This window comes from Nomascus leucogenys, chromosome 12 (genome assembly GCF_006542625.1).
Source record: "Nomascus leucogenys isolate Asia chromosome 12, Asia_NLE_v1, whole genome shotgun sequence".
NCBI lineage: Eukaryota > Metazoa > Chordata > Mammalia > Primates > Hylobatidae > Nomascus > Nomascus leucogenys.
The window spans coordinates 67,096,489-67,115,550 of record NC_044392.1 but is presented as its reverse complement, the minus strand read 5'-3'; the positions used below and the strand labels follow the sequence as shown (position 1 = coordinate 67,115,550).

Sequence of the window (19,062 nt, the reverse complement as noted above, 5' to 3'; positions counted from 1 at the left end):
TGTACATATATCATGCCACATTGTGTGGCTTATATATAAAAGAAATTCCTAGTAATGGAATTGCCGCTCTGAAAGTACATGATTTGGAATTTGTGGAACTTGGTAGATATTACCAAATAGTCTTCCAAAAAGGTTGCATTTCCGCCAACAGCATATGAGAGTACCAGTTTCCCTCCATCCTCACTGACACAGGGTTTCTTCAAACTTTAATCTTTTTTCAGACTAATAGATAAAAGGAAATTCATTGTTTTGATTTGTTTTATTATGAGTTAAGAAGAACATAGATTTATTTTAAAATAAATACTTGTTGGTTGCTTTTGATTTTAAGAATCAGAAGTCCTTTCTTTTTTCTTTTTCCTTTAAGTACTTTGTGTTACCCATTTCTTATGGTTTCTGTGTTTTCTCTAGAAAGTCATCTTCCTAAATTGTGTAGTAAGTAAAATACATTTTGGGGGAAGATCAAGTTTTCTTTGCACTTTTTTCTTTTGAATCCTTGGTTGCCTAGCGTTGAACTAGTATTTCAGTCGACTCCTCCACCTCTGTGCTTTAGCAAGGTCTTCTGCAATCGTTTTAATCATTTGATCTGTAGTTTCTTTCAAAATGGTTGCTGTCCTTAGGGCATGATCCAAAGCCGAGTTTAAAATCTACAGAGGAAAAGTCCACACATTTTAATTAGATAAACTAACTGCTGTTTCTGTTCTTTGGGTTCTCTCATTATTAAACATTACAAGGTGGAATTTTCGGAGTATTCCTGTTTTCCTCTTGGTCTATTTCTGTTTTTGAGGGTTGGTTTCCTAGGAGACCAGTCTGAGATGGAATATATTTGTTAGGGAAAGGGATTGAAAAAAAGACCAGCACGTGACTGATGAGCATGAATCAGAGGGTGAGGTCAGCTGCCAGCTGGGCTGTTTCCCTGCCGCAGAGAAAGAGAAAAAAAGAACAGCTCTTAGGGGCCATTGATGGGGATATGGGGGCCATAACCACTGAGAGGGTATTCAGGGATACAGCGCATGCGTATGGAAACATTTGAAAGTGGCCTGGGGATTTGAGTTAGTGATTTGAAATAGGAAATTGTTGGCAACCCTGATCACAGTGTCACTGGAACAGACCCAGTGCCTTCAACCCCCGGCCAGGGAAATCCTGTAGCTGAGGCACCACCCACAAATCACTTTCTCCAGGAAATTTCCCGTGGAACCAATTTAGAATAATACAAACCATGCGGCTGCTGAGGCTGTGTGTCTTTAGCTTAGTGCTGAGCACAAAAGTGTCTTTAGCAGAACATTTTCTGAAGCTCTGATACTGTAATAACTTAAGAGCTGCCAGTTCTGTGGGCATCAAGATCAAACTTACGAGCTGCAAGGATTCTCGAATGACTTTCTAAGTCCTCACCTCAGATTTTGTTTCTTCAGTGCTATCAAAGTCACATAAGGATTTGCTTCCAGAAATCCTGCAGGAGTAGAAATGGGGTGAGGGTGTTGCAGGGTCTGAGCTGTAGGTCATGAAAGCCTGAAGTTTTTTTCTGGAAGACAAAAGCACATTGATACTTGTGTCAAGCGCCACCCTCAAGCACACTCCTGTTCACGTCAGCTCTGTGGTCGGTAATGGCTCTATGTGTGTGGTTTGGGTGTGGGTGGATTCGTGCACCCGCTGCCCTCGTAGCTGTCATACTCCCATGTGGCTGACCACAGCTGGGCTTCAGAAAAAGGTTGTTGCCATGACCATGCGGGTATTTTCTCCCGGAATTGATCTCCTTTTCCTCTAGTACAGAAAGAGGCAAGACTCTAAAGACATTTTTTATTCCGCTTTCATTATTTTGGGGCCAACTTTCTTTTTATTATCATTTTTTTTTTTTTTTGAGACGGAGTCTCACTCAGTCACCCAGGCTGGAGTGCAGTGGCGCAATCTCTGCTCACTGCAAGAGATCGCCTCCTGGGTTCAAGCCATTCTCCTGCCTCAGCCTCCCGAGTAGCTGGGACTACAGGCGCCCGCCACCATGCCCGGCTAATTTTTTGTATTTTTTTTAGTAGAGATGGGGTTTCACCGTGTTAGCCAGGATGGTCTCGATCTCCTGACCTCATGATCCGCCCGCCTCCACCTCCCAAAGTGCTGGGATTATAGGCATGAGCCACCGTGTCCAGCCTTTTGGGGCCAACTTTCTACCTTGCATTTTTATAAAACAAATACACAAAACTGCCAATTGCAGGTACCTTGGGTTGAGTTCATTCTGGCACCAGTGACCTTTCACCCCAAGGAGGCAGAAGCAGTCAAAAAATAAAAGCAGCTCCTTCTGAAGTAAACAGGCTCCCCTTGCCTGCTACACTGTGATTGGCTCTCTCTCAGGGGTGGGCCAGAAGTCTGCACTAGGTGAGTGAGGGGTGCAGGGCCACTGGGCTGTTCAGGTTGTGCAGAGCATGGCTCTAGGGGGTTATTTGCACAGTCTGTGAAGGGCACTGCCTGGAGTTAGGCTTTTCTCAAGCACGAGCAGTGGCCCTGAGGGATGCCATGAGAACTTGCCTGTTGACAGAGCAGTCATAGAGCCACCCTCACAGCTTCCTCTGGCTTCAGGTTTCCTCTGTTAAGCATTACTTTGGTACATAAAACACTTGTGAGCAATATCATCTCCAGAAAATATCCTTTCATCCCTCTCCCCTATCATATGAGCATCAATTGGTTCTGCAAGTTGACACATTGGATTGATCCTCCAGGCAAGAGATGGTCCAGCATCTGGGGCCCCTAACTAATGAAATACTCTGGGCAGGGGATGGCAGAGTTGTGCAGAGTCCTCTCTCTCCCCATAGCCCATCAGTCTCCACTGTCAACAGTATAACAGCCATCGCTTGCTGAGTACTTATTATGAGCTGGGTACCATTCTAAGTGCTTTATACGTATGGACTCAGTCCTCAATGAGTTTGGCACTATTATGATTCCCACTTTACATGTGGGGAAATGGAGGCACACATAGGTCAAGGAACCTGCCCAAGGACACAGAACCAAGACAAACCCAAGAAGTCGGCCAGGCATGGTGGCTCACACCTGTAATCTTAGCACTTTGGGAGGCCGAGGTGGGTGAATCACCTGAGGTCAAGAGTTGGAGACCAGCCTGGTCAACATAGCGAAACCCCCTCTCTACTAAAAATACAAAAATTAGCCCAGCATGGTGGTGGGTGCCTATAATCCCAGCTACTCAGGAGGCTGAGGCAGGAGACTCACTTGAACCCAGTGGGGCAGAGGTTGCAGTGAGCCATGATCGGGCCACTTCACTCCAGCCTGGGCAAAAGAGTGAAACTCCATCTCAAAAAAAAAAAAAAAAAAAACCCAAGAAGTCTCCAAAGGCCACGTTCTTAAACACTGTGCTAGACTATGGTAGAGGGTAGTAGGTTCAGACTGAGTGGCTCTGAGTGCAGAGCCTGAATTGTTAGCCACTCTGCTGCATTATTGGTTCTGTCTCTTAAATAGCTCTTGAATGAATACACAGATTTTTCTCTTTCCATCTCCACCACCCTTGGTCAAGCTGCATCATCTCACCTGAATTATTGCACTGCCCTCTTATTTGGCCTTTGTTCTCCAATCTTAACTCCTCTAATTCATTTCCACTCCTTCAGTAGCTAGACTTATCCTTTAAAACACTAAGAAACTTTTTAAATTCCCCGATTAAAAAACTTAATTGGGTGGGCCTGCCACAGTGGCTCATGCCTGTAATCCCAGTGCTTTGGGTGACTGAAGTAGGAGGACTGCTGAGGCTAGGAATTCAAGATCAGCCTGGGAAACATAGTAAGACCCCATCTCTACCAAAAAAAAAAAAAAAAAGTAGCTAGCTGTGGTATCACATGCCTGTACTCCCAGCTACCTAGGAAGCTGTGCCAGGAGGATCACTTGAGCCGAGGAGCTCAAGGCTGCAGTGAGCCAAAATTGCACTCCAGCCTGGGCAACAGAGCAAGACCCTGCCTCAAAAAAAAAATTTTTTTTAACTTCACTGGGGGGCCAGACACTTGTAATCCCAGTGCTTTGGGTGACCAAGGTGGGAAGATCACTTGAGGTCAGGAGTTCGAGACTAGCCTGGGCAACATAACAAGACTCTGTCTCTACAAATTTTTTTTTAAAAAAATACGCACCTATAGTCCTAGCTACTCAGGAGGCTGAGGCGGGAGGATGACTTGAGCCCAGGAGTTCAAGGCTGCAGTGAGATATGATCACCACTGCACTCCATCCTGGGTGACAGAGGGAGACCCTATCTCTAAAAATAAAAATGAATTAACAGCAAAAAAAAAAAAAAAAAAAAAAAAAAAAAAAACCCTAATTGGCTTCCTCTTGCTCCTAAGATTCTGAAATACTTCCTGGAGCTGACAAGTCTCTGTACAGTCTGGCCCTGACAATTCCACCAACCTTCCCTCATCAGCCTCATCTTGCTCCACTGCCGCTCCCTCTTTTGGGTTCCAGCCACACCATTCCTGAACTTGCCAAGTGCCTTCTCACAACAGGAAGCTTTCCTAGACTGGAATGTTCTTCACTGCCCCCAGATCCCCTTGCTAGTTCGTTCATATTTATCCTTCGAAGCTCAGCTTCCCTGAACCCCCAAATTAGATCAATAGGACTTTGTACGTCCCCTTCTTGGCACTTACAAAGACTGTGCGGCTTCTCTGCCAAAAAAGTAAGCTCTGTGAGGCCAGGGACAGTGGCTGACTTTGTCCTGTGTTCTCAGTACCTAGCACAATGACTTGGTTTATTGAATAAACAAATGAATGATTGAAGGATTAGATAGGTTTAGGTTTGAATCCTGGCTCTACTCCTAATGATCTAGGTTATCTTGGAGTAGGTAGTTAATACACTATCAGGTACACTGTATACACCCCACCAATGAGAAATGTTTTGTTAGTAATAATGAAATAATACTTACTTTCCTGGTGTGGGCTCATGTTCACCTTTAAAGGATTTTGAATTCGCTCCCTGAGAACAGGTCCGTTTGGGTTTTAAAAAAGCTGAAAAATGTTAGCTATGATTAAATTCAGAGTTTCAAAAATGAGCCCCAAATGTATCATTCCTTGAACTTTTTGTATGAATGAAATATTTCATAAAATTTTAATAAATCAAAACTGGGAAACATAGACAACAAAGAACTTTTGCTGGGCACAGTGGCTCATGCCTGTAATCCCAGCACTTTGGGAGGCTGAGGTGGGAGGATTGTTTGAGGCCAGGAGTTTGCGACCAGTCTTCCCTGTCTCTATAAAAAAAAAAAAAAAATTCATAAACCCCTTCCATACTAACTATAAATTTTTTGTTAAGTTAGCTGGGCATGGTGGCATGTGCCCACAGTTTTGTAGCTACTTAGGAGGCTAAGGCAGGAGGCTCGCTAGAGCCCAGAAGTTCAAGGAAGCATTGAGCTATGATCACATCACTGCCCTCCAGCCTGGGCAACAGAGCTAGACCCTGTCTCTAAAAATAAAATTTTTAATAAAGAGCTTTCTATGAAGTATTCTGAACTTAGGAAAAGAAATTCAATTTTAAAAGGATTTTTAGGCCAGGCGCAGTGGTGTTTTTAATCCCAGCACTTTGGGAGGTCAAGGTGGGCAGATCACCTGAGGTCAGGAGTTCAAGACCAGCCTGGTCAACATCATGAAACCCTGTCTGTACTAAAAATACAAAAATTAGCCGGGTGTGGTAGTGGGCGCCTGTAATCCCAGCTACTTGGGAGACTGAGGCATGAGAGTCACTTGAACCTGGGAGGTGGAGGTTGCAGTGAGCCAAGATAGTGCCACTGCACTCCAGCCTGGGTGACAGAGCGAGACTCTGTCTCAAAAAAAAAAGAGAGTTTTATTAGCAGATAGAAACCAGGAGTTTAGGTTCCCTGGGTTCTTGCTGTGTGACCTGTGCATGACATCTGACTTCTCTGGGTTTAATAACCACATCTGATAAAGGGAGGAATAATATCTTCCAAGAGGTTGGACCAAATGGATTTCTGAAATCCTCTTCAATTTTAGGAGTTAAGATTCTAGGAGTAAAAATTAATGATTATGTTACAAAGACAATTCCAGAAAATAGAGTCTAAGCAGAGAAGGAAAATGTGGAAAAGTCACCATGGAAGACAAGAAGAAAGACAGATAAAGGAAAAGAGATGAGTCAGTGGCCAAGAAATCTGCCTTCTCTGTCACCAAGGCTCCCTTCTCCCCTTCCCTTTCCCTCTTCTTCTTCTCTCTGTCTTCCCCTCGTTCTCCCTCCAGGTCTCCTGTCTTATTCATTGGTGTCAAGTAGCCAGGCTTCACTCACCCTCAGGAGAGTCCCGTTGGATAAAGGACACTGGGAGAGATTGTCCCTCAGACATGCAAGGCAGGGCAGAAGCCAGAAACCAAGATTTAGTCATGCTGACCACCTAGACTTGGGCAGGATGAAGAGGCACTAATGAGCTCAATCTTGATTCTTTGGTAGTCTCCAAATGTAATTTTGGATTTTACTGGAAACTCAGAGTTAGAAAGCACCACAGTGTCACCTGGTGCAGTTCTAGTCCAGTGTACAGATCTACAGCTTCCAGACAAAGCCCATTGCCTTCCAGTCCACAGATGAGCTCACAACCTTCTGCCACAGCCCCCTCCATTTTCTGTCCGCTCCAACTGCTATAAGGGTCTTTGTAACCTGGAGGAAAAGCTGCCTCCTTATAACTTCTACCCCCTTAGTTAGCTAATGGAGTTCAAGATCACATTGTGGATGAATCCATTGCAGCCCTCATTCATAGTATACTGGCATGACAAGTGTCACCGGCTGTAGACCTCAAGACCAAGGAGATAGTGAAGAAATCTGCGCTGTGGCTTCTCTGGTCTTAGTCACTGTCACTTCAAAAGAATACATGCAATTGGAGGATGTGGCAGCTGGAGCGGGGGAGGGGAGACAGCTGAGGTCAGTCAGGTAAATGACATTCTTAAGTCTTGGGCACTGGCCATCATGAAAGATAAGAAACATTCTCCCTCGTGCCCTCTCCCAGAGAAGGAGAGGAAGAGCCCTGAAGGTATGAGGGCAAGGATGTAGCACCTGTCAGAGAACAAGGTATAGCTGTCATTCAGGGGTAAAACTAGGAGTATTTCCTTCCCTCCTTCCTGTTCCCTTGGCACACTTTGCCCTGCTTTTAGAACTTACCCCATTTTGCTTTGAGCTTTCCTTATTTGGGTATGAGTTCCTTTCAAGAGCTTGGGAAAGAGCAGTCATGTCATTCATCTTTTTAAATATGTGTTTGTGGGGTTTTAATTTTTTTTCAAAGACAGCAAATTTTTGCCTTGGAAGTTAGCAACATGATGTCTATGGAATGTAAAAATAGTCTATTTCTCTACATGCTGACTCTTAGTAGGGACAGATGTAAAGCATTAGCCACCTCTGAATAGTAACAATAATAGTACTGATTATCCAGTAAGTCATTTATTTGTTCAGCAAACATTTATGGGTTGCTACCAACTTGCACTGGTGTAGCCCTTAATAATTTTCAAAGTCCTTGGTCACTGTGATTTTATATTTTCCAGCCCCAGCTCAGCCTCTTGCCATCCAGGTGTAGGGCTGGATTTGGAAGTGTCAGGTGAGTGCACAAGACCTGGGCAGCAGAATGGAGAGGCCAGGGCTTCCCAGATGGAAGCAGTGGCCAGTGTCATGTGAATGTCCCATACCTGGGACATTAGGCTGTTGACATGGATGGGGTCATGCAGGAGATGTACTTACAGGGTGAAGAGTTTTTACTTTCATCTAAAGAATAGGGCTGGACAAAGGCACCTCTTTTGCTATGATTTGAGTAATTCTGTCCTGGAGTGTTGTATCTATAATGAAATTCTGGAAAGAAAAGATTAAAAATACAGTTCATTGCCTGGGAACAGTGGCTGTCCCCACTTGCCTTTCTGAGGCCCCAGGTGAGTGTTACCTTTAGGTGGTTCTTTGCTGCAGGCTCTTCGGGAGGTAGGAATCTTAGTGTCACAGTCCTGACATTTGTTACTCTGCATTTCAGTGCCAGAATCAGAACAGAAGCTGTGTCCTGTATCAGAATCTGAAAAAGCCCAAGTTGCATGAATGAAGGGTAAGTGTCTTGATTATAGTCATAAAATACGGCATGGAGGGCAGAACTGTAACCGTGCAGGGTATGTGTTTGGCACCAAAGTGCTTAACGTCCCGGCACTGTCACCAAGGGGAGTTGCCAGCCCGGGGTAGCATTTGGGATTCCCTTTTGACAACTGAGAAATGTTTTGATAATTAACATTTCTTGTAGGAAAATCTCAAGATGTAGCATACATATTTAGGCTTAGTAAAGGTCTGCTGAATGAATGGATCTGCGGCAATTTGGCCCACTGAAATATCAGACAACCTTGGATTTGTATTTGCTTTTCCATAGTTGGCCTGATACATCCACATTCTTTCTCTCAGACCCTGCTGCGGCCAAGAGCTTGTATTTTGTCATCCAGGCAATTGGAAAGATGGGTTTCTTCTATGAGACATTCATAAGCCTATAAGGGAACCTAAATCATGACTTTGCTCTCTTAGCCTCAGAGAAGCTAGTAGCAGACAGCACATGTATTTGGTGCAGGTATAGAACCTGTCTGGCAGGCTGTGGACAGAGCAGCACTCCAGGTAAGGCCAGAGTATGAAAGCCTGGGGCCAGGCAGGTGAGCATGTCAGGACTGGATGTCCAAGCAACATCTCGCTGCAGGACAGATGCTGCAGTGACAAAGCTGCTTCCAATGCTTCTTGCCTTACTGAACTCATGGTTAGACTCATTTTTAACATTATCTTTCAAAGTATATTAAAGTGAAGTCATCCCTGGCTGACATCTTGACTTTAACATGTTATACAATATATAGTAACTTCACTGTATAATAACAAATCCATTTCATATTAGCAAATGGAATGAGTTTGAAGGCCCAGGGTTGCAGCCTGGCTCTGCTACTTATTAGCTATGATGGTTGAAAATATGTTCACAAATTCTTTAATGTGCTATTTTTATTTTTTTGAGCCAAGGTTTCATTCTGTTGCTCCCAGGCTGAAATGCAGTGGCTCAAACATAAGCCTCAACCTTCTGTGTTTTTTTGTTTTGTTTTGTTTTTATGTTTAAATATTGGGTCCCTATGTTGTCCAGCCTGGTCTTGAACTCCTGGGCTCAAGCAATCCTGGCTCAGCCTCCGAAAGTGCTGGGATTACAGACATAAGCCACCACACCCAACTGACACTCTTTAAAAGGTAGAGCCTAATTCCTCTCTCCTTGAGCATAGGCTGGGTTTAGTGACTCACTTCTAACAAATAAAATAAAGCGGTAGTGATGGCATATAACTTCCAAAACTAGGCCATGAAACACACTGAAGCTTCCATCTCGGTATTTCTCTCTTGGATCACTTGCTCTGGGGGAAGCTGGCTGCCATGTCATAACGACACTCAAGCAGCCTATTGGAGAGGCCCACATGTTGGGGAACTGAGACCTCCTGCCAGTGCTCATGTGAGTGAGCCATCTTGGAAGCAGATCTTCCAGCCCCAGTCAAGCCCTCAGATGACGGCGTCCTTGGCTGACATCTTGACCAAACCTCATGAGAGACCCTGAGCCTGAACCACCCAGCTAAAGTGCTCCCAAATTCCTGACCCACAGAAACTCTAAGATGATAAATGTTTGTTGTTTTGAGCCTTAAGTTCTGGGATACTTTGTTACACAGCTATAGATAGCTAATACACTCACACTCACTGTTTGGTCCTGTCAAGTCACTTAATTTCTCTGAGCCTCTAGTTCCATATCTATAAAATAAAGGTAATCATTCCTGCATTACAGGGATGTTGTGAGAGTTATGTGATATACACTGGCAACAGTTTTCAAACTTTTTATTCCAGAACCCTTTTACACTCTTAAAATTGAGGACCCTAAACAGCCTTTGTTTCTGTGGTTTTAATCTACCATAAAATGATAATATATACCATTTTATATACCTGAGGTGAAAATCCTCCCTCACTGGAGAACAGCTATCATTCCACATTCAGTCCACTGCAGATGGATTGGTAGAGAAGTACTAATGTATAGATTACTAGTCATTTTTTGCTTGTGCGAATCATTTAGATTTCCCAAAACTAAATGAGCAGTTCCAAGGCGCTTTTTTTTAGAATTTTAAACTGAGATGTTTAAAAGACAATTTTATTTATTATGGCATTTAAAAAGTAATAAATCCATTTCATATTAACAAAATAGCAGTTTTTAATGAAAATAACTATTTCCGAAAAATTTAGTGAGAAGAGTGGCATCATTTTATGTTTTGGCAAATATCTTGAATATCCGGCTTAATGAAAGGCAACTGGATTCCGTAGCTGCATCTCCGTCAGTTGCCTGCAATACTAGCGTTGCACAGCTATATGGCTGGTAAAGGAGGGACCTGGTGGCCCCCCGAAAGGGTTTCAGGAAACCCCAGGGACCCTCCGATTACACCTGGAAAACCCCTACTTTGTTATACCATCTGGCATAATACGTCTTCAGTCAATGAACCCTATTATTATTTGGAAATGTGTCATCTACAGTGCAGAACTGACTGTGACATAACAGAAGGCAGAGCTGGAGGCACGGCTCTGGGCCACAGGCAGTGCGGATGTAAGAAAGCCTGGGTAGCTCTCCAGTGCAGCTTCCTGTTACTTAAGCTGGGGAGACAAGCTGGGTAGGTAGGTTAGGCTCAGGGGTGATTTTTAAGCTGAGAAGCTGCATGAGCAGAGGCCTCCAGCCCCACCTCTTCTCCCAGGGCAGTTCTGCTAGATGTTTCTCTCCTTAAACTATCTTTGAAGAAAGGATCTTATGACTAAAAGCCATTGAATTGCATGTACTGGGGCACCTCCCAGCTCCAACTGTCTTTGCTTCTATGAAATGCATATATCCAAGGCAGCAGCAACTCTCACATAGTCAGTAGCCTTACCAGGTACAGTTATGGGTCATGTGGGAAGGATGAGGATGGACAGACTGAAAGACATCTTGTGACTGAGTCCATGGAGTACTTCATTTTCAGCTAGAAACAGGTGTTCGTGCTTTACCTAACCACGTCTTATTGAAAGTGATTCTTTTTTTCTTTTCTTTTTCTTTTTTTTTTTTTTTTTTTTGAAACAGGGTCCTACTCTGTCACCCAGGCTGGAGTACAGTGGCATGATCATGGCTCACTGCAGCCTCAACCTCCCGGACTCAAGTAATCTTCCCACCTTAGTCTCCCAAATAGCTGGGACTACAGGCATGAGCCACCACACCTGGCTAATTTTTGTATTTTTTTGTACCGATGGAATTTCACCATGTTGGCCAGGCTGGTCTTGAACTCCTGAGCTCAAGTGATCCACCAGCCTCAGCCTCCCAAAGTGCTGGAATTACCGGCATGAGCCCCCATGCCCAGCCTATTAATTCTTTACATTTTACAAAGAAATAAATACAACATGCAACATCCTAGTGTAGGGAAATGCTCTTGGAGTGGCAGATGGCAAGCTGGTGCCCACCGTGAGCAGAACCCATGGGGAGGGACGCTGGAGACTGAGCACCCAGCCCAAGCCCATCAACTTACTGGGAGTTGAATCTGAGTGTGGTGCCTTTTCATGAAGGACAATTGAAAATCTTCCACAGTTGATCCTTCTGTGGCCCTTTTTCTCCACTTTTTGCTTCCTAAAAAAAGATGCATAAGATCCTGTAAACTTTTAGTGCATTTCCAATAGAGATAGGGAAAGTTTTGGTAAAGGTGAAATGTTAAATTTTGTTATATCAGAGCCTGGAACAGTGTAGGAGGGGCTTGTCATCCTCCACACAGAGCTCTCCTCTGCCTGCCTGTTTGAGAGCTTTTCTACAAGAAATTGCACCCTGGCACAATTTGGCCTGATAAGAAAATGTATACAAGACATGAAAAATAAATGTTTTGTTCTGCGGAGGTTAATATCTAATCATCACATACACATTTACAAAACACATTTGAAGTATGGAATTATAAAATTTGGAGTTTTCCTCATGCATCAAAATCCGTGGTGGCTCATGCCTGTAATCCCAGCACTTTGGGAGGCCAAGGAGGATGGATGGCTTGAGACTAGGAGTTCAAGATCAGCCAGGGCAACATGGCAAAACCTCATCTCAAAAACAAACAAACAGTTCCTGCCAGGGGAAGAAACTATGCTATACGTCAGTAATGGGTCACGTAGCTTTGGCCCTGGAAGTACAAGCTGATTACATCCAACAACTCCAGCAAAGTGGGCTTTGTCAGGTGTCTGTGGGACTAAAGGCTCTGGGAGCATGTGGAGGTGATTTTAGTTGCACATGGCCACCAGGTGGCGTCAGAAAGAAGCAACTGCAATGGACATTCTTCAGGAGCCTTCCTGTGGCCCACCTGCAGCTTCCTCCCTCCTCCTCAGAAATCCCAACTCCTCCAAAGGAATTCGAATTAATAACAGTTCTGAACAAAGCTCTTGCTCAGCTCCTGGGATACAGTCGTAGCCCCCAGGGAAAGTTGTTCATTCTTAGTATGGAAGGCACCGTGCCCGAGACATCCTGGCATGAATGAGGCAGATTGCCCAGGGCTAGGGTTTGAGCCCAAGGCATTGCTGGGCAAACACATGCTTGCTGCACTGTGCCCTGGCCTGCTGTTGGCGGAGAAGGGATGGGGCTGCAGGTTCGTGGGGCTGGGGCTGAGAAGCCAGGCCCTTTCCCTCCTCTTGGAAAAACACGCTGTCCTCCTGAGTCACATATTTTCTCACACCTCATTTTCTGTCTCCACCCTTCTCCTCTGGGGCATTTGAACATCTGCTCTCCAAAGTGGGAAACTTGGATCTCGCTCAAGTGCGTGCAGTCCAACACAGGACTTTTTCTGCTTTTAAACTCCTTTGTGTACTCAAATCTTCTGGCCAAACAGAATTCCACTGGAGAAGACAGTTTTTCAACAGGACAAAGCAGCTAAAGTACACACTTAAATCCAAAGTTTTGCATCAGAAATAACATAAAGGGATAAGCATATTTTACATTTTATACGTATATAATTTATCCACTTATATATAAACAATTTATAAATATGCTGAAAACAATATGTACCTCAGCAAGCTTCATAAAGGACGAGTCCCATCAGAGAGAGATTTAATCGTCTAACAGAAAGAGTATATAGCCCTCCCTTCAGTAATTCCTCAGGGATTATGTAGGTTACCAAGATTTTAATTCATAAGTCATGTGTATCTCCTCATCACTCCCCAGCAGTGGGTTCACTGTGAGATTTGATTTTACACTTGGTTGTGCTTGTCTTTCCAGCTTGTCTATCATAAAAAAGTATTATTTAGTCTGGAACATTGGTCCCTGTCTTGGTACTTAATGTACTTCTGTAGGGTCTAGACTAGGAATTTAGAAGAGAGAAATTTAGTACCTTGAATGCTTAATAAAAATGTTTTTTAAATGTCAAAATACTTTCATTATACTTAGTAAAACCTTTAAAAATCCAAAATTAGACTTTAATTCAATAAATAAAAATAGTAGGCCTGGGATGACTCAGTGAGTAAGCTTCATGAGTGCCCCTTGGATTAAAGGGCAGCTCAAAGCTGATGACTGACATGGTGGTTTAATGACCCACACACGATGACACATGACCATTTTTAGCACAAGCTTCATGCAGTTTCTTTTTGCAGGGGTGGACACTCATTAGAACTCTTAAGGCAGGTGCCCATTCCTGCAATGGAATGCTTTCTAACAGGAAGCCTCAGTCTTTCAGACCCTGTCATCTGCTTCTATTAGAGTCCATTACGTACATATAATAGTGGTTGCTAAACACCTGCTGCCTCCCTGACTCTTGACCTTCCAAGGTCAATGAGCCAAGCTTTGGCCGGAGTCCACAGTGATCTTAGAGGTAACATCTCTCGCTACCTGAAAGAAGCTTCAAATAAATGATACTGAATCGACATGGATTAATAGTTGCACCAATGGGTGTTTCAAAAACAAAGGATTTCTCCTGAGGATTTTACATGATTTACAGCTTGTTAGCTCTGGAAGATTTCGTCCTTAGGAATGGGAAGAAGTCAGCTCTGAGAAGAGGGATGAGGCTTGTTCCTGGGACTGGGGGGCTCAGATGAAACCCAACAGAGAAGACTTTTGCTCATCATAAGGAGAGAGTAGGGTTGGTGGGAGCTGTTTGTTATACAGGATAAGAATCCCCCATGTGGGCAATGTCCAAAAGCCTACAGGACCACCCTCCGTGGGCTGTAACCATGATTCTTAACCAAGGGGGCTTATCGGAATCACCTGGGGAGATTTAAAAGCAATATTCCAGCCGGGCACGGTGGCTCACGCCTGTAATCCCAGCACTTTGGGAGGCAGAGGCAGGCGGATCACGAGGTCAGGAGATCGAGACCATCCTGGCTAACACAGCGAAACCCCGTCTCTACTAAAAATACAAAAAATTAGCCGGGCGTGTTGGCGGGCATCTGTAGGCCCAGATACTCGGGAGGCTGAAGCAGGAGAATGGCGTGAACCCGGGAGGCGGAGCTTGCAGTGAGCCAAGATTGCACCACTGCACTCCAGTCTGGGCGACAGAGTGAGACTCCGTTAAAAAAAAAAAAAAAAAAAAGCAGAGCCCCACCGCTGGCGATGCTGAGACAGTAGGTGGGGTGGAGGCATGTGCATGATAGTAAAATCTCCCATGGTGATTTTGATGTTCTCCCCAGTTGAGGACCACTGCTAGAGGATCTGTAAGGTGCAAGGGAGGCTGGGCTCTGTGCCCAGGCCTGAGATCTGTGACTCTATAACTCAGCCAGTGGCCTCAGTTAGTTGCCGCCCACTCTCGCTGGAGTTACTATGCCAGGACTGACTCCAGCCCACCCTGGGAATGTAGCCGCAAGCAGCCCTCACCATTCAAGGATCCTGCGACAGAAGGCACAGCTCGGACTGGGTGCCGTCGTCTCTGCACAATCCTGCCTTCCTGGAGTGCCCTTGGGGTCCTCCTGCGCCACAAAGCACATAGATGGAGATATGATAGAGGATGTGACTCACGCCGCGGCTGCACGCGCACAGCCCAGCAAGCAGCTGAGGTCCGGCTGAACTTGACACGTCAGGCGGAGACAGAGACTCACCAAACCTCTCCTCCATATGGGGAAACGGAGGTGCAGGGGGACAGGAGGAAAAGAAGTAAAAGCCCATCCTTAGTTCTGATGTGTCACTCAGTCGGGGCTGCGCCTCTAATGGCCTGGGCTGAAGAATGGAAGTTTCCACCCTGGTTTGCTTCTTTCCTCCTCTAAACAGATTTTAAAATCTGGTGTACAGATGACAGAATACTTTCCCCTCTGTATCTTTCCCTTAGTTTCAAATTACTCCAAGTTTCACCAGAGAATGAACAGATTTAGGAACATAATTTTTAGATCTATTAATCTGACCGCTGGCTAGTAGAGTTCTAAAAGCCTTTCCAAATAAATATATTCAATTATGAATTAAAACAGGGTTTAGGGACTGTCTGGTGGCCTAAATGATTGGTTATATGTCCCTCTTTAACACAAAACAATTACTCCACTGACCTGTGAGGGCTGGTACCACCCACTGTGTATTTTTGACTATGATCTTACCCTTTATGTAAATAAAAAATAAATGTACTTTTCCCATCATTATAAACAATGGCAGAAGCATCATTGCACACCTAGCTTTTTCCACATCTTGGATTACTTCCTGAGGAAAATGTCTGGGCCAAAGGTTGCGAACATGTTTGTGTGATGACCCATATTGCCAAATTACTTTCCACAAAAGTTGTACACATTTCACAGCCACCAACAATGTGGACGGCTCAGTTTCACCACACCTTCCTCTGCATCACGAATTATCACTTGAAGATGTTTCTGTTAATTGAAGGGGGGGTGTCACCTTTTGTGTTAATTTGCATTTCCTCTGTGACTAAAGGAAATAAGTCTGTTCCCATATGCTGATTTATTGGTTGTATTTCTTACCTGTGACTTTTTTTTTTTTTTTTTTTTTTTTGAGACAGAGTCTCACTCTGTTGCCCAGGCTGGAGTGCAGTGGCCCAATTCAGCTCACTGCAACCTCCGCCTCCCAGGTTCAAGCAATTCTCCTGGCTCAGCCTCCCAAGTAGCTGGGATTACAGGCGCCCACCACTACTCCCAGCTAATTTTTTGTATTTTTAGTAGAGACAGTTTCACCATGTTGGCCAGGCTAGTCTCAAGCTCCTGACCTCATCATTTGCCCGCCTCGGCCTCCCAAAGTACTGGGATTACAGGCATAAGCCACTGCACCCGGCCTTACTTGTGACTTTAGCTCGTGTCCTTTGTCCATTAATTTTCTTGGAGGGTTTCAGCGTTTTCCTGTTACCATTTGTTAGTTGTTCATGATGTACCAGGTGCTTCCCTTATAGTCTCTTTAATACTTCCAACCATCCTGGCACATTGTCTCCATTTTAATGGTGAGTAATCTAAGGCTCGGAGGATTTAAGCAACTTGGCAAGGTTGCATCATGAGTAAGTGGGAGAGCTGGGATTTGAACTTTTACCTATCTAACTGGTATGCTGTGTTTTTTTTTTGTTTGTTTTTTGTTTTTGAGATGGAGTTTCTCTGTGTTGCCCAGGCTGGAGTGCAGTGGCGCAATCTTGGCTCACTGCAACCTCCGCCTCCCTCCCAGTTTCAAGCAATTCTCCCACTTCAGCCTCCCTTCCAAGTAGCTGAGACTACAGGCACACACCACCACACCCAGCTAATTTTTGTATGTCTTAGTAGAGACAGGGTTTCACCATGTTGGTCAGGCTGGTCTCTAACTCCTGACCTCAAGTGATCCACCCGCCTTGGCCTACCAAAGTGCTGGGATTACAGGGGTGAGCCACCGCACCCGGCCAGTATGCTTGTGTTCTTAACCACAGTTCTGCTCCTTGGGGAATTTGTCACAGCATTTGATATAATGAAGTTCTCAACAATGAACATTATTTGCTCTTAATATTTTCTCAGTTGTCTATCTACGTTTTTTTTAATTGACGGTGGTTTCAGTTTTGTAAACAACTTAAAATATCAATATTGTCAAGGAGGAGGTGCGAGTGGCCAAGAAACATATGAAAATAGGTTGAATTTCAAAAATAGCAAGATTATAATAATGAGATATCGGTTTTCACTTACGCATTTAGCAAAAGTTGGAAAAAGAAAAAAATGTCTGGAGTAGGCTCAAAGTGGGGACACCAACATTCCCATGCACTGCCCTCAGCCTATAAACCCCCACGGCCTTCCTAAAGGCCAGATTATCAGAATTTTCAGCATGTACCATTTTAACCATTAACTGCAATCCTAGGGTTTTATTCTAAGGAAATGATCAACTACAAAAGTTTGCATGTCAAATGATGCTACCCGAAGCAGTGTTTATAATATCAAAGAACTGGAAAAAACTAAATCTCCATCAATAAGAGATTGTCTAAATGTGTCAGAGTACATTAGTATAATGAAATATAGTGCAGTCATCAAAAATGAAGTGATAGGTTTATTCTAACTGATATGGAGAGCTGCTCAAAATATAACATTAAATGAAAAGCATAAAAATATATATATATATATATAGTAAAATCCTATTTTGGCCAAAATGTATATATAGGAGAAAAAAAGACCGGAAGGATATACACTAAAATATTAGCAATGGGCCAGGTGCAGTGGCTCATGCTTGTAATCCCAGCACTTTGGGAGGCTGGGGTGGGTGGATCACCTGAGGTCGGGAGTTCTAGACCAGTGTGGGCAACATGGCGAAACCCTCTCTCTACTAAAAATACAAAATTTAGCTGCACGTGGTGGCACATGCCTGTAATCCCAGCTACTCAGGAGGCTGAGGCAGGAGAATCATTTGAACCCAGGAGGCAGAGGTTGCAGTGAGCCGGGATCGCACCATTGCACTCCAGCCTGGACAACAGAGCGAGACTGTCTCAAAAAAAAAAAAAAAAAATTAGATTGATTTTCCTCGCAGTGGAAGTTTCTTCTTTATACTTTTCTTTATTTTCTCATTTCTCTTGTAATAAGCATGTATCAGTTTTATAATTTAAAAAAATAAGGTTTTTTTCATCCATTTTTCCCGTGTTTTTTTTTTAATTTTTATGTTTTATCACTGCTAAGCTTACAGGGTTACTCCTCCACTGACATTTAAGGCAGATTTACATTAGCAGAATGCAGGGAGGTGCCCCTCCACCTGAGTTGGAGACCTGGGCTTTAATATCGCCTATCATTTACCCTGAACAAATCTCATCTTTCTAAACTACTCTTCCTCTGCAAAAAGTCTTTGCAAACTGTAAAGCTCTGAGCCAACATAATTATTATATCATTGTTTACTGCTTATTATAATATTGCTATCATTTAAGACTCCGGGGTTGTTAATCCCAGCATTTCCAATTCATTCAAAATGAAATAATCTCTAGACCCTCGGAATTTAAAGTGTGGTCCCCAGACCAGAACCAGCTGCTTTGGCATCACCTGGGGCTTGTTAGCAACGCAGAATTGCAGGCTCGCCCCAAACTTAACTGATTCAGAGCCTGCATTTTAACAAGCTCTGCAGCTGATTCATAGGCTCAGAGAAGTTGGAGAAGCTCCGGTCTAGGTACGCCTGCCAAGATTCTCAGGAGTGCTGAAAGTGGGAAACCGTCAGCAGTACCAGCCGTCACCAGCACTGACACCCAGGATGCCATTAGGAAGAGGTAGGTGATCTTGATTATGCCAATTTCACAGTCACATTCAGCAACACTGGTTTTAGTTAAAGAGCCAACAATGAGATAGAACCCAGCCAGGCCCCGGCTGCAGGACATTACCCCAGAGTTAGAAGACAGCCTCATGGCCACTTGGTCTGGCTTGTTCTGGGCAGCTGTATCTCCATAATGACCGTTTAGGTAACTAATTTAAAAAAAAAGTTTGAATTTTAGAGCTACCTGGGAATTCTTGAGCTACCTGGGAGCTCCACTATTTGGAATCATTTGGCAGCACCCCTGGGATGGTGGGAGCGAGCAACCTAAGGTAGAGAGTGCTGTGGGCCTCGTGTGGCCACTTGACCTTCACCTCTCCCCACGTCCCCCAGCCCCAGCCGTCCCGTCCCTCAGATCTCTGCCCAGAGGGTTGCAGAGGCTGGCCGGGCCCTGCTGG

At 44.2% G+C, this 19,062-nt stretch overlaps 1 protein-coding gene across 1 annotated transcript in view; it reads right to left on the bottom strand.

The window, feature by feature from the left end:
* Window positions 1-244: 244 nt before the first annotated feature.
* AKNAD1 (AKNA domain containing 1) overlaps window positions 245-19,062 on the bottom strand; it is a 41,203-nt gene continuing 22,385 nt past the window's right edge. Inside the window, exons 9-16 of the mRNA XM_003267876.3 lie at window positions 18,735-18,816; window positions 14,822-14,913; window positions 11,520-11,617; window positions 7,889-8,011; window positions 7,693-7,800; window positions 4,895-4,976; window positions 1,390-1,519; window positions 245-644 (exon numbers count right to left, since the gene is read on the bottom strand). Of these exons, the coding sequence (XP_003267924.2) occupies window positions 513-644; window positions 1,390-1,519; window positions 4,895-4,976; window positions 7,693-7,800; window positions 7,889-8,011; window positions 11,520-11,617; window positions 14,822-14,913; window positions 18,735-18,816 (847 nt within the window). The 3' untranslated portion in view covers window positions 245-512. The remainder of the gene's footprint in view (window positions 645-1,389; window positions 1,520-4,894; window positions 4,977-7,692; window positions 7,801-7,888; window positions 8,012-11,519; window positions 11,618-14,821; window positions 14,914-18,734; window positions 18,817-19,062) is intronic.